This window comes from Carassius carassius, chromosome 5, assembly GCF_963082965.1.
Source record: "Carassius carassius chromosome 5, fCarCar2.1, whole genome shotgun sequence".
NCBI lineage: Eukaryota > Metazoa > Chordata > Actinopteri > Cypriniformes > Cyprinidae > Carassius > Carassius carassius.
Window position 1 is genome coordinate 31109479 of NC_081759.1, and position 14062 is coordinate 31123540.

The following is a 14062-nucleotide window of genomic DNA, read 5'->3' on the forward strand; positions in this document are numbered from 1 at the left end:
TCATAAAACCCACACACTGGACTTCCTCAGAGACTTTGTCCTCTGTGAGCAGTGATGAAACCAAGAAAACCTCTCCCTCTTCATCCTCTTCCTCTTCTTCTGTCAACAAAAGAAGACCGCCACTTCCCCATTCCAAACTTAAATCTTCCAGTCAAAGATCAGAGGTCCCTCAAGACCTAGTAACCTGTCAGAGGAATGAACATGGGATGCCTGCCCCAGCCACACAACATCCTACCCCAGCCAAATCAAATCCTCTAGTGGAAAAGACTCTGATGGAAACATGTAGAGCCAAGAGGAAGCTCAAAAATCTAGCTCTAGCATTGACAAAGATTTACAAGAATTGACCAGCAAGCCAGAGATGGAGGGTTGGGAGCGCAGTGCCATCTCTGGTCTGACGGATTTTCAACAGCTCAGTGTTGAAATGCAATTGCTTGAAAGGAAGATTCAAGATGCACGTCTTGAATCCTCAGCTTTCAAGATGAGGGATCGAACGTCTGTCGCAGTAGGAGATGACAGGTGCATCGATGAAGTCTATGTCATTCATCACCACAAATCAAACTTCAGTAAGGATGTCGCTGTAGATACCAAACTTGAGACTCAGTCAGTGGCTGTCGGTGTCACTGAGACTATGCTCGGCATGGTATCCGACAGGGAAGCAGAAACCGAGTTGCAGCAGCAAACCATCCAACATTTAAGTGACCAGGTTCAGATACTGGAGGCAGAGCTTAAAGAAGCAATGCTCAAGGGAGAAATGGGTAGGCTGAGGAGTGAACTGCGGGAAGCAGAAGCGAGAAACCGTGCCGACAAAAGTTCCTCTGCACACCCGCAGGTAAACTGCGCTGCCACCCAGACTGAGTCGCAAACTCGCACTCTTGGGGTTGGAAACCACACCAACCTTGTGCATTCAGCTGTTGGAGGAGGACTAGAACAGATTTCCATTGATGTTGGAATTTCCTGCAAACCTGAGATGAAGGTTGCATCATCTGGCACAGATACACCTATGGAAGAGTGGGAGGTGTGCAAAAGAGTAGAGCAAAAAGATCAGTGTGTCGGAAGCAAGAGTGTGTCAACACACAGTCAAGGTGTTGGGACGACAGTGTGTGTGTGTGATGCTGCCACAATTACCTCGGAGACATTGGAGAACAAAAGGAGCATTTCCTGCCAAACAGTGGGCTGTGGTGACTGCACAGTCGACATGGATGTCAGATCTGTCAAATCATTAATTTCCCAAGGAACTGTCACTGACCCAGTTCGAAGTGTTGACTTGGGTGTAATGGCAATCCCCCAGACCATGTCTCAGCGTACCAGCACAGCCTTTTGCACCGTCTCACGCAGCACCAGCACTTTGCAAGCCTGTATCTCTGAAGCCAGCACCAACACAAAGCACACACTGACCAGGGAAAGACATACCAACACAGCACATGCAGTGACCCGAACTCTGGCGGTTGGAGATGGGAAGATTTGCGACCGAGTGGCTGCTGTTCAGATGCGCTCTGTTGGAACCACTGCATGTTTAGATAGAGGCAAAAGCACCCCTGCTGTTCCTAGTGTTATGACACGTGACGTGGGCATTGGAATGGCAAATATCAATGAGAATATCCTCATCGGACTTCATACACGCAATATTGCATGTGGTCCATCTTGCCTGCCAGATCCGGTCAAGACGCGTAGCATTGGCGTAGAAGTGGGAGACGGGAGAATACGCGACTCAGAGGGCCAAATGTTTGTGCAGTCTGAGCCTGGACTTGACCATTATATAGATCGCATGCAAAATTACTTAAAGAACAACAGGACCTATTAACTGACAGTCACCCTGGGGCAAAACATGAAGTCATTCTGCAGTCCTATAGTGTTTTAGATAAACAAGTTGGAGGTAATGATGTATATATTTGTGTCTTTGCCTTTGAAAGCATTTTTTTGGAATTTTAGATACTTTATGTGGTTTTAGCTTATTGCTTGCTTTCATTTTCTTTCTTAGTCCCAGGCATTGCACAAAAACAGACATCAAATGAAACTTCAAAAGTTAAAGAAAAGAATCTAATGGAGTTGCAGATGTCTGCTGCTCTTCATGGTATGTATTATTTGTTTCAAATGCAACTCAAGTCAGCTAGAAAGCAAAAGTATAGCATCCTGGTCTAAATGACTCTAGCCGACAAAGAAATGCATGCAGGAAAAAAAAAGAAGCAGAAAGGAGGAGACTTTTTCAGAGCTAATTTTTTGCACTGGAATTTGAACAGGAGGTGAAAATAGCACTCTCTGGTTGGTCTTTTGGCTGAATAAGCCCTAAACTTAGAATATTTGGGTTGCTGTTGGCTTGTGGAATTGCTTCATGTCTTTTGGTATGTGGCAGACACAGGCATGAATACCATCCACACTGGAAGCCTGCTCTGCGCATGGTTTCTGAAAGACAGGAATGTTTGTGTTTCAGGAGTCCCTATTACAGAATAAAAATAACCTTTAGCAGGTGTGTGTGGTGTATAAAGGAGTGTATGCATGTTCAGGTGCTGTCATGGCAGACTATGAACAAGAATGGAATGTTTTCAGGAATTTTAAAGCCTTTTTTTTTACTTTTTTTTTTTTTTAAGGCAAGGATCCGCAGATATAAGGATTCCCTCACAAAAGACTTAATTTCGTATTATTTATTATTTAAATATTATGTTGCAAGGAAAGGGAGATAAACATCAACTGTATGCAGATTTTATTTTATCCCCAAACTTCAGTTTAAAAACCTGTTTTAAGAGTTCTAAAAAAAACAAACAAACAAAAAAAATCAACAACAAGCAATATCAAATTTTACTTAAAAGTCATTTTTTGGTCATATGTTGTGTCCCATCTTATTAATTTAATCAGGAATATGATTGCATTTCTTTCAGGCTCACCCAGTGATGATCATTGTCTCAGGTCCATCATGAAAAGGAGATGCACCAATCTGAAGTTCATGGATAGTATGAACCCTAAGTCTGCCTCACATAGGTAAATAAAGGCTTTCATTATTTAATCATAACTAAAAATTTAACTCAGTGTCCCATTTTTTCTTAATGCTAAACTAGAATTCTATTAGCAGATTGGTTGTGTAATTAATTTTGAATAATATGTATTGCTATTCACACCTATGCATTGTACATGTAATTGTAGATCTCTTTCTCTCTTTCCATCTATACAGAGGTACTGTGGACTTCCTGTCTGAGGGTGGTGATTCTGAGAATGAAGAGCAGAAAAGAAGAGAAAAGAGGGAGAAAGAGGGGAGTGCCAAAGATAAAGGGAAGATTCCCAAGAAAAAAGAAAGGTTCATGCTTCTAGCAAGTTTTGTTTTATCAGTGCAAGATGATGCTGTTTAGCAAAATGTTATCATGTGACCTTTGTTTTCTACTGTATAGGTATACATTTAGTGAGAAGATGGTTTCTGCCTGCCAAACTCTGGAGGTTCACCTCAATGGCAGCAAGGTTATAGCCAACAGAGAACTGGTGAGTTTCAGAACAGTAACAGAGATCTGTGTTTTAAAGTCAGTGCTTTTATTGCTTTCTATTTTTTTTTTTCTTCTCTTCAGTTAGTAGTTACTGTATAGTAGATGCTTTTTGAGGAGTCTTAGTCTGTAACATTTAAAGCCCTTGGAATAAATGTGTTTTGTATATCCTTTATTATAAGAGATAGACTTTAAATCACTATTTTTGGCTTTTGCTGAGTAATAATTTCACCCAAATTGTTAACGCCTGAATTGTTATTGTGTTCTGTTGCTTTGCAGCAACATCCACAGTGTTGAACCATCTCAGACATATCTAGCTTTAGTGTGCAAACATGTTTATGAAACCTGTGGGATTTAATTCTCAAGGCGCAGAAATATATAACTCAACAACAGAAAACAAAAGAAGGACAAACCCAACTTAATGTATGATGTATTGTAGAACTGTATTTCAGTCTGAAAAGCTCAGTTGTTGATGTGTTCTATGTTTACTCACTCATATCCCATAATTACCCACTGGCATATAGATCAGATTGTTCAGTACACTGTGGGATTTGGGGAAGTTTCATTTTAGTTAAATTTCTTTCTTTATTTTTCATTTGATCTGTTTGTCTTTGTAAAAGCGTTCCTGTCTGAGCACAGTGCAGCAGGAGTGGTTCTGTGTGTCCAGTCAGAAGAGGGCATACCCACAGATCGTGGAGGACTTTCTCTTCGCTTGTCGCCATGTCTCGCCTGATGTCCTGTGCTATGTGGCCAACATGGCTGATCAAAATGGCAACACAGCCCTCCACTACAGTGTGTCACACTCTAATTTCAGCATAGTAAAGATTCTGCTTGCTGCAGGTACCTTGACATTTATTAACCTATAATCCTAGATTAATCTGTTGTGAAGTACTGCATCAGATCAAACTTTTCTGTTCATTCTATATATCTTTCTTTAGCTGTATTACTTTTTATCTAGCTGTATTAGTTGTGCTTGTTGGTTTTGCTTTGAATATTTAAAAACCAAGTATATACTTTTTAAATACTTTTAGTCAGCAAGAATCCATTAAAAATGGTTTTCTAATGACCTTTCTATTCATAAAAGAATGAATACTTTTGAGAATGATTTCTGAAGAATCATGTGACACTAAAGCCTGCTAATGACTGCTGAAAATTCAGCTTTCCATCAAAAGAATATGTTATATTAAAATCGATTAAAATAAAAAAGTTATTTTAAAATCTAATAGTATTTTACAATATAACTGTTTAACTGCATTTTTGAACAAAAAGATTTGGGGAGTATGAGACTTCTTAAAAATATATATTTATATATAAATATTCATACAGAGGTATTCATTTTTTCTGTTTACACTATCAAAAGGGTTCCAATTGTGGATAATTCATTTGGTCTTGATTCCTTCTCATGCAGGAATATGTAATGTTGATTATCAGAATAAGGCCGGTTATACTCCCATAATGCTTGCCTCCCTGGCTGCCGTGGAAACGAAAGACGACATGATGGTGGTGCAAGAACTCTTCAGCAGAGGAGATGTTAATGCAAAGGCCAGCCAGGTATCTGTCTGTTGATGTTTTTGACTGAATATTGAGCTATGTTTATATGACTAAATGAGAAAATGGTTTATACCCAAGAGTATCTGTGTATCCTTTTGTGTACTGTTTGCTGAATAGGCTGGTCAGACGGCTCTCATGCTAGCAGTCAGTCATGGGCGTATAGATATGGTCAGGGCTCTGCTGGCTGCTGGAGCAGAGGTCAACATCCAGGATGATGAGGGGTCAACTGCTCTAATGTGTGCTGGTGAACACGGCCATGCTGACATTGTCAAACTCTTACTGGCCCAGCCAGGCTGTGATGCCACACTGACTGACAATGTGAGTAACCACATGGCTATCTGAGAGGAAAGATTTACAGTGATGATTTAATATTCTCATTTGTGTTTTGTGTTTTGACATTCTTGTTTAAATTTGTCTGTGTGCTTTTTCTTGGTATGTTTTGTGTCTGTGTGCTGGTAGGACGAGAGCACTGCTCTGTCTATTTCTCTGGAAGCTGGACACAAAGATATTGCTATGCTTCTCTATGCCCATGTCAACTACTCAAAAGGCCAAATGAGGGTATGACTATAATTGTCTACATTTTTACTCTCTTTTAGCAATTTACTTACTTACCAATAGCATATTCTTACCAGTTACTCACATTAGCTGCACAACAGTTTCTGTTTGTGTGTGTGTGAATGCTCATCCACAGGGTTCCCCTCGAAGCAAGACTCCACCTGTTGCACGCATAAGCTCTTCTGATTGATATGACATTTTCCCATGCTCTCTTCATCCATTCAGACATCCCCTCTGAACGACCTGTTCAATCATATGACTGAGATGAATATGACAGGATATGTTTTTAACAGGTGTAATATTAAAGACAGCAGTATTTTCAAAAGTGCAGTCACGGTTGGTATAACAAGCTACATCACTTATTTTCTTCTTTACTGACAGTTAGGTTTTCCAGATATAAAAATGACATTAATAAAGACCTACTATAATAGGAAACTGTTATAATATATATAACCAAAATTTATATATTAATTTTAGGTGATGTATAAATTTGTATGCATTTTAAGATTATATACATTATTTTCACATTTTAAAAGCTTGAATTAGTTTCTTGTAATATATATTTTACCAAGTAGGCTATACACTATTCACTTCCAAAATTTGAAATCTAGATTTTAAGAACTCTTAATAAAAAGAATGAATTGTAAAGGTCATGTTCATATATAAGTAAATAAATATGTGATTACATCACCACCTTGTGTTTACTGCAAATATTGCATTACTTTGCTCTCTTTTTGTGTTTTAGATCTGACTGTAGAATTCATACAGTTGTAATGCTATCCAATGGTGAAAAGTTGGACTGCAGATGATCAGCAGACATGAGGAAGGTCATGCTAACTCTAAGGAACAAATCTGCAAAGAAATATTATTATTATTATCATTATTATAACAATCGAAATGACAAAAATCAGACTAACATACCCAATGTTTCAGAAGGTCGTTTAGAATCTAAACCAGTTTCCCTGATACATAAGTGAAAATTAATTGGTTCTTTTGAATCGGCCATATCGTTTTTTAATCAGTCTGAATCATTCTGACTGATCACTCGTGGACTGAATTGATAATTTTTCACTCCCTGGAATGGTTTACAGGATGCTGTAAAACAGAGAACAATAAAATCGCAGGAAGTGGATATTTGCCTACTATTAATTAAAAACCATCAATCTGTCATTTGTCAACGATGAAGAAGGTCTTTGTCAAGTTTAACACCTGAGTGGGTAAAGATATTTTCTGACCAATAGACATTACATGAAAACATCAAAAGTACAATGTAACATGAATATTTTAGCAATTAAGGACCAAGTTGTTTAAGTGCCGTGGTTATTATACAGTATCTCTGCTCCCTATACACAGAGTAGCCTACGCAGTTTGCATAGGGCACCAACTCCCATATATAAATAAAAGATAAAGATGAACAACTATGCCGTGAACAGACATCAGCAATCTGGCGCTGAGAAAAGAAAAAAAGAAGAAGCCCGTGCATCAATTTCAGGCAAGGCTGTAACCATGTCTTAAACTATGTCTTTTTAATGTTTTTTTTTTTTTTTTTTTTTAAGACGTTTCTTTCATCAAGGCTGATTTTGATCAAAAATGCAGGAAAAAAAAAATTATTTTGTGAAATATTATTGCAATTTAAAATAGCAGTTTTCTATATTAATATACTTTAAAATATAATTTATTCCTTTTTTGGATGTTGACGTTAATAATGTGTTTTAATGTAAGTGATAATTTAACCACCAACAGCGCATCTAATATTCTCTGAGTTTTCATGTTCCCTTTGAAAAACTAGCCATGGTTTTACAAATGAAACCAAAAATCATAGTTCTTGTAGCCATGGTAACTACAAAATAACCAAATTAAGTTTTGTTTTCATGGTTTAGTACAAAAATATATATTTTTTGTGGTTATAAAATCAGACCTAAGCCAACAACAGCCTTTGAAATTACTTACTTCATTGAATAAAACTGTAAAAATACATAATGTAATACAAAGTAGGCCCAACAATTTATGCACATTACATAGTATTACAAGTGCTCACAAAAGTAGCCAAAGTCCTGGCTACTGCTGCTATTACATTTACAGGACAATCAAGTCCTTTAATACCGACCAAACATTTAATTCAAATATCCTCTTAATCTTTCATTTTTGGCCACCTTTTTCCAAAAGAAATGCGACAGCCTCAATAATTTCTGCAAAAAAAACGTGGACATCACAACCCTTACAAAAAGTTAACCATGGTAGTTAAACTGCTTAGTTTTCTGAATCCTTTATTACTGTATTAATAAAAAAAAAATAGCCATAGGTAACTGTCTAGTGCTACAATTGTAATTTGTAAATAATACAATATAATTATAATAACAATATAATAATTTGTTTTTATTTAATTTTATATTTTATTAAAATTCTGCTTTGACCTCTATAATAGTGTTTTTTTTTTTTTTTTTTTTTTTTAACACCCATAATATTTGGTGGGAGGGGCACAACTATACAATTATACTTAGGGCACCCGTTTGGCCCTGTTTTACCATGTTGAACACGTTTCTTGCCCCGATTGTAAGCATTTTTTTTAACTTGAAGACTTTGACTCCATCAGTTGGAGGATATCAAACATTTTTAATCTTTTGAGCTGATTTTAGAATTCATGTTTTCATTTGTTGTTGTGCATTTTCAAGCAACAAGGCACACATGTATTTTAGAGTTTGTTATTATTGGAACAACTTTAATGTCTGGTAGTAGTGTTATCATCAGTCCTTAATTGTATGGACAGCTTTTCCTCTGTGACTATGATGCCTAGCATTGTTTTAAAATCTGTTAAGATTTTAAAAGTCATGTAATGTATTTCTGTCTACGCATCAAAAGAAATGTGGAAATTCTGTGGAATTTCACAGTGACATTTAGTTCGTTTTTGCCATGGGGAACTTTAGCTGGTCCACCCAGAAGACAAAAATATCTTAAAATGTTGATCTTTGCCTGAACTGTATAATTCATTTTTTTTTAGATTGAAGAACAGAAAATGTGGCTTTTACAAACACACCTGGCCTTCTTGCGGCATATAAGATATCAGTGTTCAGTAGCACAGTCGGTGATGAGCTAATTTTACCAGCCTCAGCCGCTGTCTGCTCAGGAGGGAGCAGCTCCCACACCAGACACAGATACAGCTGCTCAGAATGCTTTCAGTGGTGCATTTCTAGAAACTGCTCTGGATATTTGAACATATTATTATTGCCGGCAGCCATATCACCCTGGAGCCCAAGACTGGTTGCCCACTGAAGCTAATCAGGGCTGAGCCTGGTCAGTACCTGGATGGGAGACCTCCTGGGAAAAACTAGTGCCGCGTTTCCACCGCAGGAACTTTACCCAGGAACTAGGAATTTGGCCTGGTACTTGATGTGCTTCCACCGCAGGAACCAGGAACTAAATAAAGTTCCGGGTAAAAAGATGCCCCTCAGAAATGCCGCGTTTCCACGGAAATTACCCGGAACATTTGTACCAGGAACCTTTTCCCCCCCAGACCTGTTGCTTTCTGCATTTCCACCGCGATTAGGCAAATAGACTGGTGAACAGAGGTGGAAAGAGTACAAAAATATTCTACTCAAGTAAAAGTACCATTACATTAATGAAATTTTACTTAAGTACAAGTAAAAGTACCAGTCTAAAAATCAACTCAAGTAAAAGTAAAAAGTAGCTCATTTAAAATTTACTCAGAGTAAAAATTACTTAGTTACATTTTAACAGTGGGAGGGAGTCAAAAATGGGACAGACCAAGGGTGTCAAACTCAGTTCCTGGAGGGCCACAGTCCTGCACAGTTTAGATTTAACCCTAATTAAACACACCTGATCCAGCTAATCTAATTATTTAGGTTTATTTGAAAACTACATGATATGTGTGCTGGAGCAGGGTTAGAACTAAACTCTGCAGGGCTACGGCCCTCCAGGAACTGAGTTTGACACCCCTGGGATAGGTCTATTAATCTCAAACTAGTTGTTTTTAATTAAAGGAATCAGTTATTTAGAATAATAAAACATTTGGGCTGTTACCAGGCAAATAAGTATCAACAAACTCATCTTTTAATGCAGAGGAAATGCAGAAGATTCATTGGAAGTGGCATTTAGATGTATTACACTGTTTAGTGCAGGACAAGAATGCATTTAACCTGCAGTTACAAATGCATGAATAATGTTTTGATATACAAGACATAAAATGTTGAATACTCATTTGAAATGATAAGAAATTCATTATTTAAAAAATGATACTTTAAATGTGAAATTAAAATGGCCAGTATGTGTCAGCAAGTCACTGTTAATAAGTGAGTCATTGCGATTGAACCGAATCATTTAAACGGTTGATTCATTCAGGAACGAAACACTGTCACGTTGCTCAGAGACCCAAAACTGTGCTTTGGTGACTGTGTTTGGAATTATTTTCTGTTGTAGAAATAGAGCTAAAAAAGGCAATATGGTGTCTAAAACGCAAGTCTCTTAATTAACGTGTTTACTGAACTGTTATATATATGTATGTATGTATATATTCATGATGATTTTTGGAGGAAAAGACGGCATTCTTTGTGTGATTTTGATTTAATATATGAAATTATATAAATATGTGAATTTTCTGCCCCTATATCTTCAATTTTGTGATCATTCTAAATGCATTTTAGGAGACTGAATCACAGTGAAAGAACGCACTATAAATGCGCGCGCACATCATTAAAACAAAAAATATGATATTATCGCAGACTATATATATATAGCACACTCCTCACCACTGTCTTTTTGGCTAATTTGTGCAAAACCTCTTGCTAAAATGTCAAAGCTTCATTTTAACCACCAGTGCAACGATGCAATCATTTAGCTTAGCTCTACATTCTTGCGAAGGGTTGATGTCTTGTCGAGATTTTATAAGCTGCTAGTTTGGTCTTCCTAGGCAAGTACAGTTTACACTGCATAATAGAGCATACATATGGCCAGGGGTTCACTTCATTTCCTTCGAGTTCAACTTCAGAATATGACGGGGTTTCGTTTTCAGCGGTGTCTGCACCACTAACGCCTGTTTTGACCGTCTGCTAGTGATGTGTCGTTCGTGAACGAATCGTTCTTTTTGAACGAATCTTTTAGTTGAACGAATCGTTCACTGAAGTTACTCCCTCCACAGCAGTGCGGCGCTATAAGCAGCGCATGCGCAGCTCAGTGAACCGAGTAACAACCATTTCATCCTGTCAAAGAGTTACAACCTCGAGCCAATAGCCTTTGAGTATGAGATTTGACAGAGCATGTGATTTGTTGAATGTAGTGAGCGAATACGCCCTTCAATTAACGAGTTTCATATGAGTCTGAACAAGATCTAGAGATCTTATCGTTCGTGAACGAGTTGAATGATTTAGTACATCTCGTTCGTGAATGAAATGACTGAACTGGCACACATGTCATTCGTGAACCTGAATGAACGGATACATGTCGTTCGTGAATGAAATTAACTGGTACATCGCTTATCTCGTTTGTGAACAAAATGAATGAGAGTAAACTGGGTTAGTCTGCCATTTAGCATGTCAATCTCGCAAAATGCAAAGCGCAGTTACAGTTACTGTGCACATACGCTTGTTTTGATATTTAGCAACTCCACGTTTAATCCCCGATTTAAAATGTGAATATATAATATACAAATTGTCTGACCAAACAATTAAAATGCTAATTAGGCAAGAAAACCTTGTGCTTTGTTCATCTAAACAACTTAATTAGACTTTATATATTGAATGCGATTATACACACATTTTAATAAAGCCAGATCAGTTTTTGTAACAAGTGAATACGTTCGTTGACTAAAGACATAACACATAATACACTCTTTTTTCGCCACCTGCTGGCATATTTTGTGTAATACCAAGAAATGATCACTGAACGAATCAGTGAACGATTCTGAACGAATCATTTTGGTGAACGAACTGAAAATGAACGAATCTCTAGAAAGAATCATAATTTCCACCACTACCGTCTGCATCTTTCTTCTGATTTTAGCGCCAGTTTGCCCTCCTGCCCATTATTTACTGACGTAGTTTCCAGGGAGCGATTTTTTTTTTTACTCAGTAATTAATGTGTTTTAAAATGTAGCGAAGTACAATACTTTAAACAAAATATACTTAAGTAAAAGTAAAATTACAGATTTAAAAATTTACTTTAAAAAGTATTAGTACACAAAAAAGCTACTCAATTACAGTAACGCGAGTAAATGTAATTCGTTACTTTCCACCTCTGCTGGTGAAGTAGGTCTGCGCGTATTTCTCAATACAAAGTACGCTGATTTTGGACTTGCATCCTCGTTAGTTCAGACTTTACTCATTCGACTCGGGAGTGTGATGTCCGCGACGACGTTAATTCTGCAAACAGCAGCGTACTTGATAACATCCGTCAGCTCACCTTAGCTACTGCAATTTTCCTCTCTGTATATTTACAATAAAACGAATTATGATATCAAATACCACTGCCTCCTTTCGTTTTCATTTAAACATAATAACAGCTGAAGAAATGTACTTAGTTCAGGGAAATGTGTATATATACAGCCATTACAATGAAACTAAATATTATATCAATTTGTCTTTTTTATTTTCATTTTAACATATAGATAAATTGAATACAGACCAAAGGTTGCCTGTAAGATTTACCCAAAATGAATTATATTTTATGTTTAACCACTAAAGAGACATCAGAGCCAGCGGAACATATCAGAAGGTCTAGCCGAGGTGAGACTGCTCTCGGTGGGTACATGATTACTGAGCTCTCGCTGATCTCTGAGATCGGCAAAACACATTTTTAAATAGGTGCTGTCTTTATAAATAAACCACAGATTTGAGTTTTAAACAACTACATTTCTCGCCTGAAATACTTTTAAAATTACATTTTATGACATAATAACAGTAATATTTTGAAAATGATCCGAATAAATGGTGGTCAAAAATCACAAAAAGTACCACCTCGCCAGCAGGGACTTTCTGAGGGGCATTTTTTACCCGGAACTTTATTTAGTTCCTGGTTCCTGCGGTGGAAACACACTGAGTACCAGCCCAATGTCCCTAGTTCCTGGGTAAAGTTCCTGTGGTGGAAACGCGGTAGTCCTTTTTCAAGGTTCCGGAACTTTCGAGGGCGGGACTTGGGTGCTAAACATCCTGATTGGTTGAGTTCACGCAGCATTGGTTGAGTTCAACCACCATTTATTCGGATCATTTTCAAAATATTACTGTTATTGTGTCATGAAATGTGATTTTAAAAGTATTTCAGGCGAGAATGTAGTTGTTTAGCTACTGGCCAATTTTATTTTTTTATTTTAAGCTTAAAAGCTCTTGAAAGATAATTTGTATCTTTAGTCAGATGCATTTAAATTGTGACTGTGTCTCAAATTTGAAGCCATGTAATTCAACGTTCTGAGCTAGGACTTAGAAAGAACTGGAGAAGACTTATCACTCAGGATATGTCAGAAAATTAGAAAATGTACTATTGAAAACTAAGCTGGGTTATCTAACTAAGGATTTGTCTGTGTAACTGAAATGATCAGTCTAACAGACTGTTGTGAATTTAACAACTCTAACAACTTTTGTTCTGTTTTCACACCCCTGAGGACCCTTTTCCTGTATTTGCCATGGCTGAGTCTGCACAAAAAAATGGTCCTGCATTGAGGCCAACAACAGAAAGAAATGGGACAGAACCTCCAAATGCTACCATTGATCAGATGTTGGAGAATCTGAATGCATATTTGGACAAAAGGCTGGAACTGAGGAAGTGCCAGGATGATGTGCCAGAAGTGCAGCATCAAGTACTCAGAGAGTGGACTATGAGCCTTTTCAGACATTAAAAGGGCTTATGGAAAGATGCAGCGCTTAAGGACAAACACCAACAGAGATGGCTTGTCTGTAATCTTGCTCAAACTAATTCGACAACATCTACAGAAATATGAAACTGACAAATTACAATGTGAGAACAAAGCAGAGAAAGCAAAGATTGAGAGCAACGGCTGAATAATTACAAAATCTAAAGGAGGACAAAGAAAGACTGTTACATGATAATGACAAGTTGCTAACTTTGCTCAAATCTTCAAGCAGCTCTGATAATAGTGATGCCAATATCAACACACATGCTGAAATTACAAAGGACAACCTGAAGGTTAGACTTGCTCCTGTAATGGGTAAGAACAGACGGTCTGTAGTTGAAACTGACAATGAAGAGGATAATGAGGAAGATGGTGAATGACGAACAGTAAAAAAAGTGGTTAAGAAATATGTTCCATACAGAGCATACCAGCAAGCTACTCCAGAGCAAGTTGACAAATAGCCAAAATAATTGCCAGATGTTTACAAGCAGCCACGGAAAGTTTGGCAATTTCTTCAACATGATGATTAATGTGAACTTAAGAGACAATGACCAAAAAGGACTAACAGAAAGTGTTGAAAGAAGGATTGGTGAGTCTCAAGAAAACATTGAGGCTGGATGGGAAGCTGTACAAACCT

At 37.4% G+C, this 14062-nt stretch overlaps 1 protein-coding gene across 1 annotated transcript; it reads left to right on the forward strand.

Annotated features, from left to right (window-relative positions):
* Window positions 1-290: 290 nt before the first annotated feature.
* kank1b (KN motif and ankyrin repeat domains 1b) lies at window positions 291-6260 on the forward strand. Its single transcript, XM_059550593.1, is given in 11 exon segments — window positions 291-1769; window positions 1772-1873; window positions 1979-2071; window positions 2874-2973; window positions 3164-3286; window positions 3378-3465; window positions 4085-4304; window positions 4873-5015; window positions 5133-5333; window positions 5475-5573; window positions 5707-6260. Coding segments are annotated over 11 exon segments (2634 nt in total). The 5' UTR covers window positions 291-358; the 3' UTR covers window positions 5761-6260.
* Window positions 6261-14062: the final 7802 nt, after the last annotated feature.